General features: G+C 39.0%; 1 protein-coding gene across 1 annotated transcript in view; it reads right to left on the bottom strand.

Moving 5' to 3' along the window:
- Positions 1–22,353, bottom strand: part of LOC136886717 (uncharacterized) — a 420,809-nt gene that overhangs the window by 284,528 nt on the left and 113,928 nt on the right. Inside the window, exon 7 of the mRNA XM_067159522.2 lies at positions 1,103–1,216. Coding sequence (XP_067015623.2) covers positions 1,103–1,216 — 114 coding nt within the window. The remainder of the gene's footprint in view (positions 1–1,102; positions 1,217–22,353) is intronic.

Raw genomic sequence — 22,353 nt, 5'->3', positions numbered from 1 at the left:
TGCCTCCTCTTTCTTTACTCCCACTTCTTAAACTGACCTGCATTTGTATTTATGTTATGATGTGTTTCTATCTTTTGATATACAGGGTGGTCGGAAAAAACATGAAGCGGGTATATGTGCGTTATAGAGGTGGTCATACTGATAAATAAATTGGAAAAAATAATTCCATACCTCATGCCATCGTTATTTTATCAGCTGGTGAATTTAGCCAATCAGATCATTTCGCGGGCGAATTCAAGTGGGCTTTGTGAGACGGAGTTACTAAATCTGAATGTGGCTTAAGACTGGCTTGCGAGGCTGAGTGGCTCAGACGGTAGAGGCGCTGGTCTTCTGACCCCAACTTGGCACGTTCAATCCTGGCTCAGTCCAATGGTATTTGAAGGTGCTCAAATACGTCAGCCTTGTGTCGGTAGACTTACTGGCAAGTAAAAGATCTCTTGCAGGACTAAATTCTGGCACATCGGTATCTCTGAAAACCGTAAAAAAAGTTAGTGGGACATAAAGCAAATAACGTTATAAGACTGGCTTGAGAGCATCAATCGTAGAAAGAAAAACTTAACCAGAGAAGGACTTAAACATGAACCTCCGAGCTGACACGATCCCATCATAGCTAGTGCGTGATGGCGAAACAGGCTGAAAACCAGGGCGTGTTTGTGTTTGATGCTGATTTCTTGGCTTGGCTCTCAAGCAGGTCTCAAGTAGGTCTTAAGTCTTGTGCAGATTTAGCAACACTACCTCGCAAGGCCCATTTGAATTCGCCCACGAAGTGATTTGATTGGCTAACTTCAGAAACTGATAAAATAAGAACGGTGCAAGATATCTAATTCATTTTTTCAAATTATTTATCAGCATGACCAATCCCCTAACGCACATATACCCTCTTCACGTTGCTTCCGAACACTCTGTATATGACTTCAAGAAAGTGATATGTAATCCTGTGGGGTAAATCATCATATGCCAGATTATATGGCAGCTCTGGAAAAAATATCTTAATTTAACTGTTACTATTATAACCAAGTTTGGCACATTAGGAGTAAAACTACAACAGAAAGACCATAAACCCAATAACATAATAAACACAAGGGCAGTAAAATAATCATACCTTCTCAAGTTCTGCTGCTGCTAGTTGGGCCTCCTTAACTTTGCTGATCATCGCCTTCTTCCATTTGCCTTCAAATTTCTTGTCCATACCACCAGCAGCAGGAGGCATATCCATCTGAAACTACGACAATGGAAATTACTTTCCAATCTATGATGTAATAAAATATAATTACAGTATTTATTTATTCATTCATTTATTTATTTAGTGTATGGGTTTTAGTGCCGGAATGTCCGAGGACATGTTCGGCTCATCTGATGAAAGTCTTTCTACTTCACACCCACGGGCAACCTGTGCATGTGTTTGTAAGATGACGATGAAGAGGGTGAAACCCGGTGTCAACACCTAGCATAGTCCTGTCGGAAAACACCAAGTGGTCTGCTCTAGGCTGAATGTCTCCATCTGATGGAGGAATCACCATAAACAGTGTTATATGCCCTCACTTCGTAGGAACACCACAGAGAGGTTTGGAATTGATCCAAGCTCTTGGCACGCAATCTAATGATTAGAAATTATATACCACCATCTCTCCTACCCTGCCGGCCAACATTCTGATGGTGAAAATTTCTTCCACCAACTGGACTCAAAACGATTCACCACGGTGTCAGACCATATACACTTGACGCCATAACAATCATGACCAGCAGGCAGACTATAAAAAATAATAATGTACTTGACCCTTGAAAAGTGAGTCATGAAAAAGGGTTAAGAAATAAAGAAAAGATATTAGAAGGCTCGACCCAACTTATGTAGGAAAAAAAGGAGAGAGAGAACAATTCAGTCCAAGGATTGACTTTCTGAAGGAGCGTGCTTCTCATGGAATGAAAATCCACAGCCTTTTTCTAGCATTTCGACCGGGTCAGGAGTGGAATGAATGAAGCCCCCATCTAGCGGCAAGGATTGGAATTGTGCCGGCTGCCAAAGTCTGTTGCACTCTTCTAGGGAAATGATTAATGACTGAGAGATGAAATGATATTCGAGAGGGTTGCTGCAATGAAAGATGACAGGGAAAACTGGAGTACCCGGAGAAAAACCTGTCCCGCCTCTGCTTTGTCCAGCAAAAATCTCACATGGAGTGACCAGGATTTGAACCAAGGAACCCAGACGTGAGAGACAGGCACGCTGCCGCCTGAGCCACGAAGGCTTGCTTCTCATGGAATATATATCGTAAGAGCACCTATTCCTTCTACAGATTCAATAAAGTACATCACCTTGTTTAATACCACAAGAAGAGCAGAACCTTGTTAAAACACTCCCATTCCTAGCAGTCATGCTCATGTTGGGCCGTATTAACTACATAACTTGAGAAAAAAATATATATAGTTTAACCACCTAATCTATACACATTATTATAATATAAAAAGATTATTTATGGAACAAAAGTGGACATGTTTTGGCTCTTGGAGCCATCATCAGCACACAAACAAATAATTTTAAAAGCACATTAGCATATACGTGTATGAAACAATACATTTGAAAGAAAGATCATGAATGAATTATTGGTATCCAATTCATGATCTTTCTTGGCAACTTATCTTTATTGGTATCTTTCTTTCAAATGTATTTATGTTAAAATCATTTCATACATCTATATCAGGGGTTTCCAATTATTACGGGCTCGAGGGCCACATCAGAAACCCTAGACATTATCGCGGCCGCACTTTAATAATAGGCCAATTTGCGTAAAATCCCGTAAATAGAACAGAGGTACCAGCATAAAATAATGTGAAATAAATTTCATTTTGGATCCATATTGACAATTAAGTTATATAAATTGAAAAATTAATATAATGGTTCCACCTAGTCAATACTTATAAGTTAGGGACCCCTCTTAGAGGCAGCCCTGCCCAGGGAGTGGCACCCCTGCCTATGTGAGTCCCAGAGCACACTGACCCAGCGTGTAACATCTGGTAAAGGGTCCCAGCTCAGGGTAACGAGTGAAGACCTCAATAGCAGCAAAAGCGGAGAATATGATTCGGTACGGTGGAGCTGGCAACCCATTCCTCTGAGGGTCGTACAGATGGAACGCACTGCCTTGTGGGATGAGGCAGGATCGTCAAAGGCTAAGGAAATAAACCCTAAAAGAAAATCCTGAATTACGTTAGGCCTAGCAAGCCAGTAAAAGAGCTTATTTGTAGTTGCTTTCAAAACACATAAGATTCTTGGAATGCATTTATCAACTAAATTAAGACGTCAGCATGAGCAGACTCATGTCAGGGATGAATGGTTTATGGCCTGGTGACAGACAGGGTCTTGCAAAAATGCAAAAATCCTGGAGGAGAATAACACGGATTGGGACCATCAACTTACTCAGTCTCACAGGAAAATGTGAAGAACTAGTGGACCTCATGGAAAGGAGGAAATTAATGATACTGGGGCTGAGTGAAACCAAATGGAGAGGGAAAGAAATTAAGAAATTAAGAAAATAGTATACACTGTATTGGCATGGAAATGACAAAGAGATGAGGAATGGTGTTGGTTTCATCATGAGTAAAGATCTAAAAGGAGTCGCTGACATTCAGTATGTTAGTGAGAGAGATATAAAGGTAACTGTGCAAGTACGGAAAGAAAAACTAACTTTAGTACAGGTGTATGCACCTCAAACTGGATGCTGTCAAGAGGATAAGAACCAGTTTCTTGATGATTTGGAAAAAGTTATTAGTAGAGAGAAAGTAATCAATAGGAGATCTGAATGCACAGATTGGGACAGATAGAACTGGATGTGAGAACCTAATGGGACCTCATGGATATGATGGAAGAAATATAGAAGGTGAACATCTCCTTGACTTCTGTTTGAGGAATGGGTTGGTGGTGTATTATAGTTGGTTCAAGAAGAGACAGAGCCATAAGATAACACAATACAGTTGGGATGGACTACAGAAGACTGTAATTGATTATGTCATCTCAGATGAAGAAAGGAGCAGAATGGTAACGGATGTCAAAGTATTACCCAGCGAGAGTTTATTAGTAGCGGACCTGAGAAACTTCTATGTGCCCAAAAGTACAGAACAGGAAAATGCCAAAAATCAGAGTATGGGAACTCCAGAAAACAGATAAGAGAACTGAATATCAGAACCAGATAAAAGCCCTGTTACCAAGAGATGAAAGGGAAAATGCAGAGACAGAATGGACCAGACCAAGGGACACATTGTTTAAGGAAGCAACTGAAGTTTGTGGTAAAGACAAGTATGAAAACTAGGGAGAAGGAAACACCATGGTGGAATGAAAGAGTGAGAGCAACAATCAAGGAAAGAAATCTCTTGTGGAAAGAAAGGGATCAGGAGAAAGATAAACGGATCTTACTAGAGACGAGGCAAAGATCAGAAACCTCAAACAATTATACTGAAACAAGAAACTGGACGTTAAATTAAAAGTTACAGATGAAAAGACCAAGACATGGAATATATTCACTCAGAAACTAGAGGAAGACAGCAGAGGCAATAAAAAACTACTGTATAGTGTTATCAGCGGTAAAGGGAAACCAATGAATACCATAAAGGCACTTGAAGATGAAAATGGAAATCTGGTTAGGACAGAAAGTGACATGAGAGAAGTCCTGAAGAACCATTTCGACCACCTACTGAATAGACCAGTTCAAAAACAAAATATAGAATTGGAAATCCAAGCCTACAATGAGGAACCTCCCATCACCTGGAAAGAAACTGAGACAGCCTTAAAATCTATGCCTGAAGGAAACTCTTCTGGTGTAGATGAAGTGAATGTGGACATGATAAAGACAGCAGGCATCCAGGGTATACAATGGCTGCACAGAGTACTAAATGCCATATGGACAGACAAGAAAATACCTGCAGATCGGAGCAAGGATGTTATAATCCCCCTATTTAAGAAAGGCAGCAGATGGAAACCCACCAACTATAGAGGAATAACCCTGCTGTCTCATGGGCTATAAAATCTAGAGAAGATCACAGAAAGAAGATTGAGAACCATCACTGAACCACAGTTAGAGGAGGAGCAATATGGATTCAGAAGTAACAGATCAACAATGGCTCTAATGTTTAGCACCCACATGCTGATGGAAAAGTATTGGGAGAAAAGCAAAGAACCTGGTCACTGTATTCCTGGATATAGAAAAGGCCTATGACAGTGTTATACGAGATAAGATCTGACAGTGCCTGAGGAAAAGAAATGTGCCTGAAGGACTGGTAAGGAAAATTCAAATGTTGTACAAAGACTGTACTAATTGTGTACCAATTGGGGAAGTTACAAGTCGATCATCATGGTTTGAGACAAAGAGTGGAGTTCAACAAGGAAGTGCACTGTCCCCACTGTTATGGATAATATAATGAAGAACGTCAAGGAAAAGTTAGGTGAACTGAATGCAGTGGCCTTTGCTGATGATATCATGATTTGGGGTGAAACAGGAGAGGAAGTACAGACCAGACTCAACATATGGAAATCCCAGTGCCAGGAATATAACCTTAACATCAGCGAGACCAAGACAGTGGTGATGGCAGTCAACAAAGAAGGACGTCCAGCAAGTGTAAAACTAGGAGACCACCAGCTAGATTGTGTGGATAGATTTTCTTACCTTGGAAGTGTAATCTCCAGTGATAATTTGGTCAGAAAGTAAATTAAAAACAGAGTGGAAAAGGGATCTGAATTCTACCAACAAGTAAGAACACTTTTATAGGATGACATGATTCCAAAACCGGCCAAACTGATGATGTTTAACAGCTATTTCATACCAATATTGACCTATGGGATTGAAGTATGCACCCTCACAAAAAGATATTCATCAAGACTGCAAGCACCAGCGATGAGATTTCTTAGATCCACCATCCAGAAGACCAAGATCGACAAGTTAAGAAAAGAGGAGGTGAGGAAAGAAGCCAGAATAAAGACATCCCTATTAGACTGAATCGGCACATCCAGACTATGGTGGTACAGGCATGTGATGAGGATGGAGCCTACAAGAACAACCAGAATAAATTTGGAAAGACAGGTGGAGGGGAAAAGACCTGCAGGAAGTCCTAAAATCCGATGGATGGACATGATCAAGTTTGATCTAGTTACCAGAGGATGGACAGTGGATGATGTTCTCCATGACAAGTTGTATATGGACAGGAAGAAGTCGAAGAGGCTCATTAACAGTACCCGGGAAACTGGAACTGTACGATGATGATGATGATGATGATGATGATGATGATGATGAGTGTGAAGGGAACAATGATATACAGTTGTAAGAGCCTAAAATCCCAGCAATATACTTCCAGAGTGCAGCACTGTGTACCAGCCAGAACTACCAATGAGAGAAGAACGAAGGATTGAAGCCACTTCTTGCACTAATTGCAATTAAAGTACTTTTTAGTATTCATTGCATGATACATTGCATAAAATGTCCACAGTCAGGTTGGCATGGAGTTCAAGATTTGGATATGGATCCCAATGCCATTTTTATAATGGTTAAGACCTAGCAATGGCTTTTGTCAGGGCTCATTTTCTGCTGAAGTTAGGATTTGAATTTTTTAAAATAAAAAATAATCTATTCAGACCAAGTGACTTCAAAACAGGAGATAATATGAAAGAATGAATTAGATCTGACTAGGGTCTATGAAGGGTATAACAATACATTTTTGAACAAGCTATGAATTTATTTTTTTTAATTTTCCTCACATACCTTGAAATATACATTTTTTAAAAGCCCTTACGGACCACAAAACATGGCTTCCCATGGGTCGCCATAACGACACCCCTGATCTATATGCTAACATGTAGAGGCATTTGTTTGTGGTGAAAATTGTTGTCTGATTTAGTCATTTAAAAAAATAGTTTGGTATATTTTTCCCTTTTTTTTTTTTTACTCCGTCAACAATAACACTAAATTCTTTTTCCAATTTTCAGCAATAAAACCTAAACCAAAAGATAGCTGATACCAATTTGCAGTAAAACATCATATTTTATTTTTCCTTATGAACAAGAAACATGAGAGTTATGCTTCTGATGACAACACATATTACATATATCAAAACAAGGACGTTTGGAAACAAATTAGCCTGACACTTTAACGAGTGTGACCTAGCCTACGTACATAACTTACACATCAGTCTAAAAAATACAGATATACCATGAGTGCCACATTACTGGGAGTCTGAAATGTTCTCTTGTCAGATATTATCTAACAATACGTTGCAAATGACTTCTCACTACCAACATTACTCACTGGGATCCATAAAGCCTTCACTGCAGGTTTCTCAAAGTGTCTATATTCTGATTTCAGACAAAGAAGAATGGCAATCACATCAATATCTTTACCTGCTCTACATGAACTACCGACTAGATCCTTAAACATTGTATATGGTTCAAGGTACGAGGTGTGTTCAAAAAAAGACCGAACTGTGGCTAGAAAAACTTTATTATGTAGCTTACATCATTTCACAGACTGTCCCCTTCAAAATAGTCCCCTGCACTATCAACAGCGTGTTGCCAACGTTTCTTCCACTTTTGGAATGCTTCCTGGAATGCACTTTCTTTGATGGTGCGAAGTTGCCTCGTCGCATTCTCCTTGATCTCTTCAATGTCTTGGAAACGATGTCCTTTCAAGGTGGTTTTCAATTTGGGGAATAAGAAAAAGTCTGCTGGAGCCAAGTCGGGAGAATAGGGCGGATGGGGCACAACAGGAATTTGGTGTTTTGCCAGATAACTGCGGACCGAGAGAGAGGCATGTGCTGGCGCATTGTCATGGTGCAACATCCAGGATTTGTTTTCCCACAGTTGAGGCCTCTTCCTGCGCACAGCATCTCTCAAATGTGTTAAAATATTCTGGTACAGTTCTTTGTTCACTGTCTGGCCTCAGGGTACAAACTCGTGATGGACAATGCCTTTCCAATCAAAAAACACAATCAGCATCACCTTGATGTTTGAACGACTCATTCGTGCTTTTTTCGGTCAAGGAGAACCTTTCCCCACCCACTGTGATGATTGCCTTTTGGTTTCGACATCGTAACCGTACTCATGCATTCCTCCCCGTATACTAGCTTCAACATTTCAAATGTTTCCACAAACGTTTTCCCAAGTTTGAAGCAGAACTTCACGCACACGCGTTGTTCCTCAAGCTATTTCATTATAGAATTTGACGAACATGTGACACGCAATTACTTCAGAGGCTCTAACTCAACTGATAATGCAGGCAATGGAATGCGGAAAGCAGCGGTCTGTTGTCAGAAGTTGCCGCTAGGCGCTACCACAGTCACAACTCGCTCAATGTTGCGGTTTGCGCGCACTTTACAAAGTTCGGTCTTTTTTTGAACACACTTCGTATGACGACGTTGAAAGTTCTACTAATAAGTAATGTCATTTTGCTTTATGTCCCACAACTTTATTTTTACGGTTTTCGGAGATGCCAAGGTGCCAGAATTTAGCCCCGCAGGAGTTCTTTTTACGTGCCAGTAAATCCACCGACACAAGGCTGACGTATTTGAAAGTTCTCGCAGGATGGGAATTTAGTTTATTAGAAGAGAGAATTCCATATAATTCCATCAATTATTTTGTAATCTTGCTTACAGGTAAAATAGTTTTGCATTTTGAGGCAAATTTGTAAAATTTTGCAACAATTTTGCGATTTTTCACTTCGCGAAAAACAGGTGGCTCTACTAATTTAAAGGTTTTTGTGCTGATGGCTCCAAGAGCTGAAACATGTCCACTTTCATTCCGTAAATAATAGTTTTAGATTATAATAATGTGAACTGATCAGGTGGTTAAACTATATGTACATTTTTCTCAAACTCCCATCCCTTTCTGAGATTCCTTGAACTCTTCCATATGAACCTGTGTAAAGTAAGTGCTTAACGCAGAATCCATACATATTTAAAAAGTTTGCGGTAGGTGCCTGTCTGTGTTAGTGCAAGGTTATTTTAAGAACCACAGAACAAATTTTGAAGTGGTTTTCACTGCTGTATAGAGCATTTACCAAGGCAGGTTCAGGCATATGAAATGTTAATCTGTAATGAAAGAGAACTAAACAGTGGCAATTTCAGTGAAGCAAGTCCAAGAAAAAATGCCACTCTAGTGCATTCTTGGCTTATACCGCTTAAACTATTAATGACAGACCCCAAGACAAAAAGTATCCATATATAACATGGAGTAAAAAAATCAACCCTAAAACTAGAAACAGTATTTTGAGATTAATCATATAATCGTTATCAAAATAAATTGGTTATTTGCCTTAATAATATCAATATACATTGAGTAGTATGTGGACCAGTGGTAGAGTGTCAGCCTCCAGATCCCAAGATAGTGGGTTCTAACCCAGCAGTGGTAGCCGGATTTTTAAGGGCGGAAAAAAGTCCATTCGACACACCATGTCGTACAATGCCGGCATGTAAAAAATCTCTGGCGACACATTTGGTGTTTACCCAACAAAATTCATTAAAACTCAGCCGTAGACGCCCAAGAGAGATTTGGTTTACTCTGTAATCTAGTAGGCCTAGAGTAAAACAAAACGTCAAAACTGACGAGCAGACAGCCAGATGGCATCAAATTAAAATGTCTGCAGACGGTAGCTGAGGTCATACAATTATTATTATTGTCATTATGTAATTTTTTGAATAGTTCAGGAATTATCATTTTAGTGAAAGCACAGGAATGGTTTAAATATCCCAAGAAGAGAAGGGAAAGGAGCGAGCTAATCCTGTGTTTCTCACCACTTCCTACAGTAGTATATCACCTCGAGTGCATAAATATGAATTAATCCACTGGAAACAAATTAAAAGTAGGAAATGGAAAAAATTACCAGTACCTGTGCATTAAAATGTTACATATTTAGGAACAGGTAAGATCCAGCTAAATTTAAGCAAGGAATTTGACAGAACATTAATATACACAGACAACACGAATGAATTACATAGTATGTGAGAGAGCAAATGCTCCAAGATCCTCACCACCACCACCACCACCACCAAAAGCTAGACAGAAATAGAACATGGACGGAAACACAGTTACCACTACTAAAGACAAAAGCAAGTAGTTTCTATTCCTAACTGGCTTCAGCATCAATAGCCACAATAGTGCAACATGTACCACCAGCAATTGTATTTATAGTAAATAACCATCGGCTATTTGCTTTACGTCGCACCGACAGAGAGGTGTTGTGGCGACAATGGGATAGGAAAGGCCTAAGATTGGGAAGGAAGCGGCCGTGGCCTTAATGCAGGTACAGCCCCAGCATTTGCCTGGTGTGAAAATGGGGAAACCACGGAAAACCATCTTCAGAATAACCATCTGATTGAAGAATATGATCAAATTACTGCATTTCTTTATCTTCTACGAATATATACCCATATATAGGGTGTACATACCAACAAAAAAAATGAGGGATGCTCTTCATGTTATGGTGCAATCGGACCGGCGGAGAAAACTTTTTTTTTTGAGAAAACGAGGTTACTTTATTACTTCCAGGCATGCAATTCAAATAGACAAACTCACCGTATTTGCTGTACCAGAGCGCAAATCGCTGCTCACCGCTGTGCTTCAGGAATGGGAGGTCAGTAAATAAGTAAATAAATTTATTTTATTTTTACTGTACAGAATCATGCTACAATGTTCGGCAAGCATCAACTTCTGCTCAGAACATAAAGACGGACACAATGGACTCTGACACATGTATTTCGCTATCTGTTCTTCACCACAGGTACACTTAGAGTGTTCTGATATGAATTTCTCTTCTGTATGTGCAGTCAACCATGACCTAACTTGGTGACTCACCGCTCTGAATGTTATTATTCACTGGTTCAGCATTTGAACTGGGAAACGTAGTTCTTGTTAATAGCTCAAGGACTTTATTTGTACGTTCCCACCTCTTCAGGCTCCTTTCACTGAAAAATACTGTCAAAAAAAGGACACTACATAACGTCCTGGAATCTGTTTTTATGACTGCACTATACACAGAATTACGAAGACTTAGTGTATTTAATCAAGCCCAAAGAGTTTTATGGACAGAACTATTTTAATAACTTTGTGTGTGAATTTTAATTTTAATTTACCTTGAAATTACAATAATTATAGCAAACCTGATCGCATATGGTTTATAATAATTTGGTACAACAGACCACAAGTCTTCGGACTTGTTGAGAAAGGAAGGACAAACACTATGGGCCGATTGCAGAAACGATGACTAGTTTTAAGCCCTAGACAACGTCTACCTAAACAAAGTCTAAATCGAGCACGATCTTCCATTGCATAAACAATGTTTAGCCGATGTTTAACTACACATCATTTTAAAGTTTCAATATTAGTTTGAAAATGGAGATGGAAGTATCCCTCATGTAACTCTCTGCTTGTCGCAACCAATGAAATCCGTCATGTGCGCGCGCCGAACGCCAGTCAGCTGTTTGTCTTCCTACACATTACTCAAATATGGCCAAGCATGAGCATGACTTGCCCACAGACAAGATCGCTTTTGGTGGAAATTAAATTTCATAATATTATCAACACTAAAGCGACATGCCACCGTACGGGGAAGTGTAGCTTTGATTATAGCGTTGGTACAGTGAGTGTAATCTACTCATAAATGCGGCAGCTTCGACGAAGGGAAGATGAAGCGGTAGCAATGTGTAACTGAGTGTGTTGTACGGGCCATATAGCTTGAATTCTGGAGATCGTACGTTCGAAACGCATCATCAGCAGCCTGAAGGTTGTTTTCCGTAGTTTCATTTTTTACATCAGGCAAATGCTAGGGCTGTTATTATGGCCAAGGCTCTTCTTCCACAGTCCTCTTTAAACAATAATCACCACCAACACGACCACTTGCCTTTTCCTATCTGATATTTGCTGAAAACTTATACGTTTATATATATAAAAACCACACACAACCTACTTTTTAGTTTTCACTATTATGTGTGTTTACTTGGCAGTAAATATAAGTGAATCCCTCCCGGTTGATGTACGTGACAGCCCTCTGACGATCAGGACAAGTAATTCTGATACGTAGTCGAAGTGACTCATAATTCCATGGAAATTACCCCATGTATATAATAAAACATATCGGTTGCCAAGAATTGTATTCAAGTTGACAGTTACCGGACTGTCCCTTTGACAGCCTCAAGAAGCAAGTCTCTTGAAAAGCGAAACCTTATTTTAAGATCTATCTCCTCGTACATGTCAAATGAATTGCAGCGATTTACCAGCGAGCGACCCACAGAGAGGCCGTCGGACTAATCTTTCTTTCCGGAATTGTCTCAACATGATGATACAAATTACATGTTTCATGGTACATAACCTCTGATTGTGATTCACTCCTCTCATTTGAGGTTAAACAGCGCTCTCGGCAGTGTTTAACCCTGGAACCGGCAGTCGTCGCGATCGCGACTCATTTCCCTGTTACTCAACCGGCAGAGTCGCTATCGAGATGCATTACGCCAGCGCTGACTAATTTCGAGATAGCGCCTTGACATTCAACATATTTATGAATATCTGGCATCATGTTGAAGAAGAAACTCTACTCTATAATACAGCAGAATTCTGAAGTAGTTCAGGGTGAAAGTGTGTGCGGTATACACGTAGAAAAACGAGAACGCTTTGCAGACGGTCATTCTGTTGTGCTTGCTGTGGTTGTCCGATGTGCATTAGCTTTCGTGGCACAAAATAAAGTGAATTGTCAGGAAGTAGTGAAATTCGTAATTGTTTGTTTGATCTGGACGACGAAGATGATAAGGACATATTTTTAGAAGGAATTGACGATGAAATTGACAATAATTCGTCAGGTAGTGGCGAGTTACATGAGCCTAGGCTAAGTGATATCGACACTGATATTGACGATGATCTGGAACACAATGAACCAGCCACTGATGACAATAACGATAATGACGGCAATGCAGTTGACCAAACAGAACCAACGTGGACAAGAGTTTATCCTCCAGAGCCAGAAACAAAAGTGGAAGAGAAGTTCAAGGTTTGAAACGCAGGTGTATGAAAATGCCCTCCGAGAAACAATCCTCCTCTAACTTATTCCTATTTGTTTTTCCCCAATCCTATCTGGAATCTTTTAGTGACTGAAACTAATAAATACGCACAGGAAATTATTCGAAATAAAACGAATTCCAGAAATATGGGTCCATATTCTTGTCTGGAAAGATGGGTTGACGTTACAGTATCAGAATTTAAAAAAATGCATTTCTATAGTTGTAAATATGGGTCTGAACCCTAAAAACAACATTGATAAATAGTGGCTCAAAATCACAAATATTTCCATATTTTTTCCTAAAGTCATGTCACTAAAACGTTTCGACTGGAAAGAAATATTATATAACCTGTTGGTAATGGTAATTTTTGATGCCTACATACTCTATAGTCTGAACACCGACAAACCCCTTGAACATGAGGAATTTATGGTTAGTATTGTCGAAGGACTTATAGATGAAGAAACTCTTAAAACATTGCACTTGGACCTTCAGGAGAAATGGGACATCAACTGGTACGCCTCCCAGGGAAGAAACTGCGATTGTGCCCTGTCTGTTCTACTGCAGAAAAAATGGCACGCACCCACTTCTGGTGCCCAGGATGTAATCGTGGTGTCCATAATCAGCACTACCACAAATTAGAACATTTTTGGAGGAATTTGAAAGCAGGAAGAAAGAGGAGCCACCCCGAAGGGAGCGAGGATGAATCTGACTAAGTAGACTCACGTGTTGGTGCGGTGTGCGTCTATTAGTTCAGTTCTATTTTACTTTACAATACTTCAATGTAGTGAAACCTTTTTACATATTTTGAATCAGCATAAAATTGTGTAAATTTTGTATATAGTAAAATCGTCATATAATATTAATTTTTACGTACACGTTGCCCAGAACTTTCGGATTATTTTAGAATACTGAGCATGTGTTGGATACTTCGCCCATACTGTTTCAGGATACTAAATTTGTAAGTTTAATTTCCTACTATAGTATTCTTCGTCCTATTCTAAATAAAATGACATGTTATACATAAAAATAAATTGAAAAACAACATTTTTATGAATTTTTTAAAATTTGCTTACAAAACTCGCCTAAATGCTTGCCGCTTGAAAGTAAACAGCTTGCCGGTTCTAGGGTTATACATGACCGGTTTAACATCGGTTTTGGACAGTGTCTAAGTGATAAAGAACGTCTCTGCAATGCGGCAGCCATCCTTAGGCACTGTTTAACCGTAGATATCGTCTAAACTCCGTTTCTGCAATCGGCTCTGTATCTTTTTAAATATATATTCATTTTAATTGAAATATTATAATATTTTAATTTGTGATAATGTTAATGTTGTTAATATTTATATGATTGACAGTTTTCCAATGCCTCTGTTCAGCTGATGATGATGCAGTATAGTGTCGAACTTAGTTCTGAATAAACATAATATGTTGTAATTAACCTACACAACAAATTGTATAGTATTGAATAAGGTGGGCCCTAAAACTTTTAAAAGCTTTGTAATATCAGTTCAATATGGATAAAAATGTTTATTCTTTTAAATATAAAAATTTGTAAATTTATTTCGTATCTTGCAGATATTTTGCATGTTATTTAGACATGTAAATGCTGCCAAATATGGCTACGACTGCAAGATTTAAAATTACCAGTTCTGGGTTAATATAATCAGTTCAAAGGAGGTCACAATCAACTGGTTAGAGGAAATTAAAGCAGGATATAAAAGAAATAAATGCTACAGAAGATATCATCAGAAAGTGTAAAGCCTTTGGAACTAAATTTGCAAATCACACATTCAAGGAGAAAGCTAAAGAACACTGGAAAACAATGGACAGAAGAATGCCAGAAACAAAACAGCAAATTCATTAAGAGATTTTGGGAGGAGAAGAAGGGGAAGCAGTCAAACTGAGCTAACAAGTTCAAATGCACTCTTTAATCGGGCATAACCAAGAAAGAATAAGAAGAATACAGTAACGTCATTAAAATATATGGACTTCATCATAGGTGTACAGATTCTGCATTTAACTTGCCGATGTTTGCCTGAAGAGCAGACAGGCAAGCTGGGGCCTGTTCCATAAACAAACTTTGCAACTTTTCAACTTTGCACTTTTCAATTCTTACAAAGTGCAAAGTCTTTTTGTTCCACCATGATCTAGGTTGTACTTTTCAATTTCTTTGCAAAGTGAAAAGTCTTTGCAAATGAGTGATCCAATCGAGTTTATTCCATGAGCAAACTATATAGACCTCATACTCTATGATTTTAATGCTTTACTTTTCGCGGCTAACTTGACGGTATAATTGAGGTACCGTTTAAGTTTTTATCATGGGAAAGAAAGGTTAGTATTACAAGAAGCTGCCTGTGCTGGAAGTTGTCAAGGAGAAACGTGACATCATTTTTGACAACTTTAAAGATAACCTCTCAAATGATGACACACATCAATGTTACTGAGAGTACCGTTAACACATCCACACACAGAAGGAAATTCACCCTTCATTAGAAATTCCGTTGCAATATTATGTGGATTATCAGGCCAACGTACTGTTAGGAAATATTACATTTACTATAACATCTACGGCTTTCATAACAGTTCTGCCAATAATTGATTTTGATGTCCCATGCATTGCCGCTACACCGTGCAGCTGGACACCATTTACTAACCAATGTACGCATATAAGTATTTATTCTTTTTTGGAAAGGAATTGACTTCTTTTTGTTGCATGTTTCAATAAATGAGTGATCATTTCAAGAATACAGTCAGCCTGTGTTGGGGTAAAACGAAATCACTCGCGAAAGTCCGTCGAAGTGAGGTTATGAAAATTAATCTCGTCGTTGTACGTTCTCTTATTGTATTCTTCATCACTGTCCTCACTTGATGCTAACAAAAGCTCATGTCGTAACGTGTTTATATCACTAGACAAAATTCTACGCCGAGAAACTAGTGTACATACTTGTTAACAGACGAAAAGGGAATCATCTCTTTGCAAGATTTATGAAAACTTTTCACTTCATTTCTTTGCACTTTGCATTTCTCTACCAATGGAGGAACATAACAGGCTTGAAAAGTGAAAAAGATTCCTAACTTTTCACTTTGCAAGCTAAATCTGAAAAGTGATGGTGGAACAAAATCTGAACTGAAAAGTGCAAAGTGGAAAGCCGCAAAGTTCGTTTGTGAAACAGGCCCCTGGTCACACATAAACAGTACAGGCAGCCTGCTGCACTCCTGTCCAGGTCAAACTCACCCCAACTTGGGCAGGCTACAGGTAACGGAAGGTAAAAATAGATGGGTAGATAAAAAGACAATATGTTGCTATGCTATGGCTTTATACAACGAATAGCAATAGGGGTAGAATGTTATTGAGTCATCAGTACACAGACTGGTTTGATGCAGCTCTCCGTGCCACCCTATCCTGTGCTAACCTTTTCATTTCTATGTTAACTACAGGGGTAGAATATGCAGTCATAAAGAGCAGTTATTTATGATGCAAGCTAAAATGCAGGCCTCATTGTATGTTTGAATTAAAATGCGACTTCACGGAAAGAAAACTACTGTATTATTAAATTACCTATTTGATTTCTGTTTTAAAATTAGTGTGTAATTTTTATGCAAAGAAATAAACACCTCAAAGATAAAATGCATGGTCATGTCACAGATGATAATGCCATAGTAGAACCTTCTGTTACTTGGGACAGAAAATAACTGAGGATAGAAGAGATATACCGGTAGTTAGTAAAAAAGGATTGCATTTTATATTTTATCAGATTTCATTTTAATTATTATCAAAATATAATTTACCTCCCAAGTAAACACAAACCTTGTGGATACCCGTAACAAACATTATATTTATAGATTCAATTTGTACCTACAAGGAACGTATACAATACCATGCGCTCATTTCTTTTCTGAACAACTGTACAACTGAAATCGAGGAGGAATGCACAAGCAAAGTTTGCTTTTATGCAGAAGAGCAAACTGCCAAGCACCGACAATTTCAGTCTCTTCCTCTGTATGAGAATTCTATGTGTATTTGTCTCAATAGCTTTGCTGTATGCCTTAGAAACCTGGATGATGAACAAGACTGATGTGAAATGCCCTTGAAGCATTTGAAATGTGGTATTTCCAGCAAATAACTGAAGTGACCTGGAGGGATTCAGTGACAAATGCTGAAGTTTAACGTCAAGTAAAACAAAGTAGTTTTCTGGTAAAATTAATATGCAGAAATGCTAATATGCTTTTGGGCTTTGGTTGTGTGAGAAAACAAGGTGAAATTCTTTACGTTTCACAGAGAACTTTGTTCTGCAACTTCAGAAGAAAATCCCGCCTGTTCATGAGCTACACACTTCTCTAATAATGAAGGTTTGAATTTAACAATGCTTTACCATTGGTCTACTGCAATAGGTACTCTCGTTCATCGCCAGATGGCTCACTTGGTGCTTAACTTTCCAAGTGGGAGGTGATTGACTCCATCTTAGCTCAATTTAAGATGTTTCTTGTTCCATCGCATGTGTGTTGCGAAGCAAGTTCATCAGATGAATAAGGGACAGATGTGGTGGAACAGGAAAAATCTTAATTGCAGTTAAGATGATGTTTAAACCATTTTCAGCTACAATGATAAACTTAACCATGCATTACAAACTATAAACAAAGATTAAAAATTCTATAGTATAAAGTTTACATTCCTTTTTTTTTTTTTTTGTGATATCTAAACAATAGACTAAAACTTGTTCTACTATAAATGAGATAGAATAAAGTTTTATACCACAATTTCTAAGTGTTGATTAGGTGGAAGTGTCAAAATAAAGTTAAAGCTATTGAAACTGAGAAATCAACAAGAAAATCATAAATTATAACAAATAAAGTTCTCTGTGAAACGTAAAGAATTTCCTTGAAACACAAAAGCTGATTATCATTTCTAGAATTACGGGCCACACTTTATGTTATTCCCTGATAATGAAAACTATTGCTGAGGGTTATACTGACAGTAAACAGCCTTGTGGAAGACCAGTATCACTCCTCAGTCAGGTCTTCTTAAATGTGCTGCTGTATATTCGAAGAACAACCGAGACGAAGTTACGTTGTTTTTTAAGATATTCATAGACGTAAAAACACATGGATGCTAGAAAGGCTCTTCAGTTTTTTGGAACTTGAAGGAAGGTAATTGTTGCGTGTGGAGGCTTAAGAATCCAGAGATACGCTACACTATGTTAACAAATAGAGATCCATAAAAAGGTCCTGTGCGCCGTATGAAAGTAACAAGTTGTAAAAGTAATCCTTAAGTTGTTGGTCATGGAAATCGAAAAAGGGTTGGTTTACAAGCGATGCCAGCATATGTTGAATTCCTTGACCCCAACTGAAAAATTTCCATTCCTAACTGTCACCGGTTGGTGGGACGGAGAACTGAAACTACAGTGTGTTTGGAAATGTAAATTTTAATTTTTTTTTTATTTGTCTGAAGGATTTAATTTTTTTTTTTGCAACTCTGGACTCTACTGGAATTTTATGTAACCGCAAGAAATATTGAACTGTATGAACATTTCAACATGCACAAGTGTTTTGAAGTGAGTTTTTTAAAATGTAGTTTTTATGTAATCTGATGTAAAATTTGTAAGGTGATTTATTTTGGAGCATCCTGTACCTGTACCACACGTGTGGTTTCCTATGATGAAATTTTGGTGTTGTAATCGTAATGTTCCAGAACTTGTGCAATTGCTAACGATGATTTTTTTTAAATGTAGTTTTTATGTAATCCGATGTAAAATTTGTAAGGTGATTTATTTTGGAGCATCCTGTACCTGTACCACACGTGTGGTTTCCTATGATGAAATTTTGGTGTTGTAATCGTAATGTTCCAGAACTTGTGCAATTGCTAACGATGTTAAAATGACCATATATGGTCACAAGATTTCCTATTGGCAAAAAGGTCCAGGAATCTAGGGTAAGTTTGATCTTATTGGTTGATTGTAATCGGGCCATTTCCGGCCTTGTGGCCGGCTTCGAAAAATTATGCGTGAGCTCGGCGTCATTTTCCATCCGACCGCCCTAGCGAGCGTTTGCGCTCGAGGGCTACCCTCGGGAACTCCTGCCTTTCCGAAGTAAGTGTTATTTCAGTATTTTTGCAATGTTATTCTCAATGTTTTCCGGTTTCGTTTCATTTAGTTTAATTCCTTTTGTGTTTCATTATTTCTTCGCTTAATGTCATCTTAAAAGTTTAATTTGATGAGTCCGAGTTTACCCTAGGTTCCAATTGCCATACTTTCAATTCTTTCATCCATTAAAGACTTTCGCTTTAAACTATACCTTTAATGTAGCATCACCTTCATTGTTAAATCAAGTTTTATGTTAAGTTACTTAAGTATGTCTTGTTTCCGTGTCGTGGAACTGTATTTTGTAAAACTTTCTTGTCATTTTTTAATATAGTTGAGCTAGAGGGTGTTTCTTGTAAGTCTTTTCTCACCCATAACGTCATACGTTCCATGTACCTCGATAAGGGCTTCCCGCAGCTTCCACATCCTGGCTTAGTTGTCATTTTTAGGCCTGTAAGTGTTCCCTGTTTTGGTTTATATGAATTCTCCGCCACTGCGTCATATTTCTACCTCCTTATTCATATTATTAAGTATTATCTTATTTACTACAAGTATTATATTATTTACTACTGGTATTATTTTCCTATCTCATTATTATTTATTACTGGTTATTTCTATATTAATGTTATTATTATTATTATTATTATTATTATTATTATTATTATTATTATTATTATTATTATTATTATTATTATTATTATTATTATGGTAATCATGCTTTCCGAAATTAACATTTACATTTGCAGCGGTTACACTAACAACTTTTTAATGCTATACGGCGCACTCGACTTTAATCGTAAATAAACGACATGACGGCTCAGTGGTTCATCAATTGGATACCAGCATCTTAAAGGAGCCAGCATATTCTAATCTCCTTATCCAGCAACTCAAGGATTCCTTTCTATAACATCTTTTTAATGCGCACTGGACTTTTTAATGCTATACGGCGCACTGGACTTTATTCATAAATAAACGACGTAACTTCGGCTCAGTACTTTCTTCAATTGGATACCAGCATCTTAAAGGAGCCAGCATATTCTAATCTCTTACCCAGCAACTCAAGGATTCCTATCTATAACATCTTTTTAATGTGCACTGGACTTTTTATGAATCTCTTTCATAGAGTTATTTTTTAACATAGTGCTGCCCAATATCACATGGTATGTACTTTTACGAGACCTTATGTGTTGTTGCGTTGTAACGTGCAAATGATAACTACCGTACGTCTTTCTTACAACACTTTATTACTACAACATAAAAACAAAAGGGGAATCTACAAGCGTAAAACTCCACTTAGTTACTAGTCTGTCCGGTATGCGTCATTTGCTTGTACATTCAAACCTCAACATCCTCCCCACCCTGGTCGATTTCGAGAGGAATCACCAGTTGCACCGGTCGGCTGATTCTTGAACCATCTGGCAGACGCAGGATGGCTGTCCTCACTCTGCCGTCTCTCCCCTGAAGGACTTCGTTGACTCTGGCTCTTTTCCACATATGGCTAGGCAGGACGTCTTCTTGTAGGAGGGCAACATCTCCTACTCGAAGTCTCGGATGTTTGCCGGTTGGAGACTTGACCTCATGGTAGTTCCGCAGCTGAAGGAGGTATTCCTTTTTCCACCTTCGCCAAAAGTCTTCAACCATTTTCATCTTTGTGCGAAATTCCCTTGTAAGGTCTTTCTTATTTACTGGCTCAGGTCCAACTGGAATGGTCGTGAGTTTCTTGCCGTTGAGGAAATGTGAGGGTGTTAACACTTCAGAGTTACTTTCGTCTTGGACAATGGGACGTGAATTCAGGGTGGCTTCAATGCTGATTAGAACTGTGCGGAGACCCTCTTCATCGACCTGTGAACGACCTAGAACCTTTCTAAGGCAGCGCTTAGTGGAGCCAATCATTCTCTCCCACCATCCTCGCCACCAAGCCGCCCGTGGAGGTATAAACTTCCACGTCACATTGTGATGTGCCATATATTCATGAGTCTTCGAACTGCTGAGCACGTCTGAGAGTCGGAGTTCTCTGTTCACTACTTGGAATGTTTGAGCATTGTCGGTGTATACAGTGTGTGGGACACCTCGTCGTCCTACGAAGCGTTGAAAAGCCATTAAGAATCTGTCGGTAGTGAAGTCTGGTGAGAGTTCCAGGTGTATAGCTCTAACGGTTGCACACGTGAACAGAACGATGTAAACCTTCTTGGTCGTGTTCTCTGACTGGGCCTGTGAAGTTGATTCCGATCACAGTAAATGGTCGAATAGGACGAACGCAATCTAAAGGCAATGGGGCTTCTACCTCCTCACACCTTTTCTTATGGGATATTTTGCACGGCAGGCATCCGTGCAACACCTTTTTGATGATATGTCGGGCTCGTAGAATCCAAAATTCATTGCGAAGTTCAGTGAGTATTATGCGTACACCCAAGTGATGGAGTCTGATATGGGTCTGCCGAATTAGCAGGTGCGTGAAAGTGTGCAATCCATCCAAAAGCACTGGGTGTTTCTCAGCATTTGTCAAGTCTGCAAATTGTAGGCGGCCACCAAGACGAATAATACCATCTTGTAAGAAGGGATTGAATCGCAAAATTTTGGATGATTTTGGCAACTGATGATTTTTCTTCAAGGCTGCCAGTTCAGCAGTAAAGCATTCCTCTTGAACCTGACATATCCAATACACTCTGGCATTTTCGATATCTTCGGCAGTTAAATAATTTCCGCTGCCCTTTTCTTTCTTCTTCATACACATAACAAAACGTAGGACCCATGCGGTACCATGTAATAACTTCCAGTATGAACTGAAACATGACGCGAGGAGCAATGGTTCTGGAGCTGTGGGTACTAGGACTTGAAACGTCGTCTTTTCTTCTGGCAGGGTCATGTCTGGGACAGTGACGTCACGGGGCCAGGAGTTTAGATGTTCGGCAAGCCAGGAAGGTCCATGCCACCATGAATCCCTCGAAGCTAGATCTTGGGCTGTCATTTATCTGGAGAGGCAATCAGCAGGATTGTCCATGCCGGGGCAGTGTCTCCACTGACTGGACACGGTATGCATCTGAATCTCTGTCACGTGGTTGCAGACAAAGGTCTTCCAGTGGTTTGGATTGTTGCGGATCCCTCCTAATGCGACGGTTGAGTCACTCCATAAGGTGGCACAAGAGGACTCAACTCCAGTCTCTTGGCAAAAGTCGTGAAGAAGACGGGATCCAAGCAAGGCTGCAAGCAATTCCAGTCTGGGAAGTGTGACTTTCTTCACGGGCGATAATCGGTTTTTACTG

The sequence above is a fragment of the Anabrus simplex genome, chromosome X (genome assembly GCF_040414725.1).
Source record: "Anabrus simplex isolate iqAnaSimp1 chromosome X, ASM4041472v1, whole genome shotgun sequence".
In the NCBI taxonomy this organism is placed as follows: Eukaryota; Metazoa; Arthropoda; class Insecta; order Orthoptera; family Tettigoniidae; genus Anabrus; species Anabrus simplex.
Note: the sequence above shows the minus strand (reverse complement) of the source record. Positions and strands in the feature narration are given on the sequence as shown.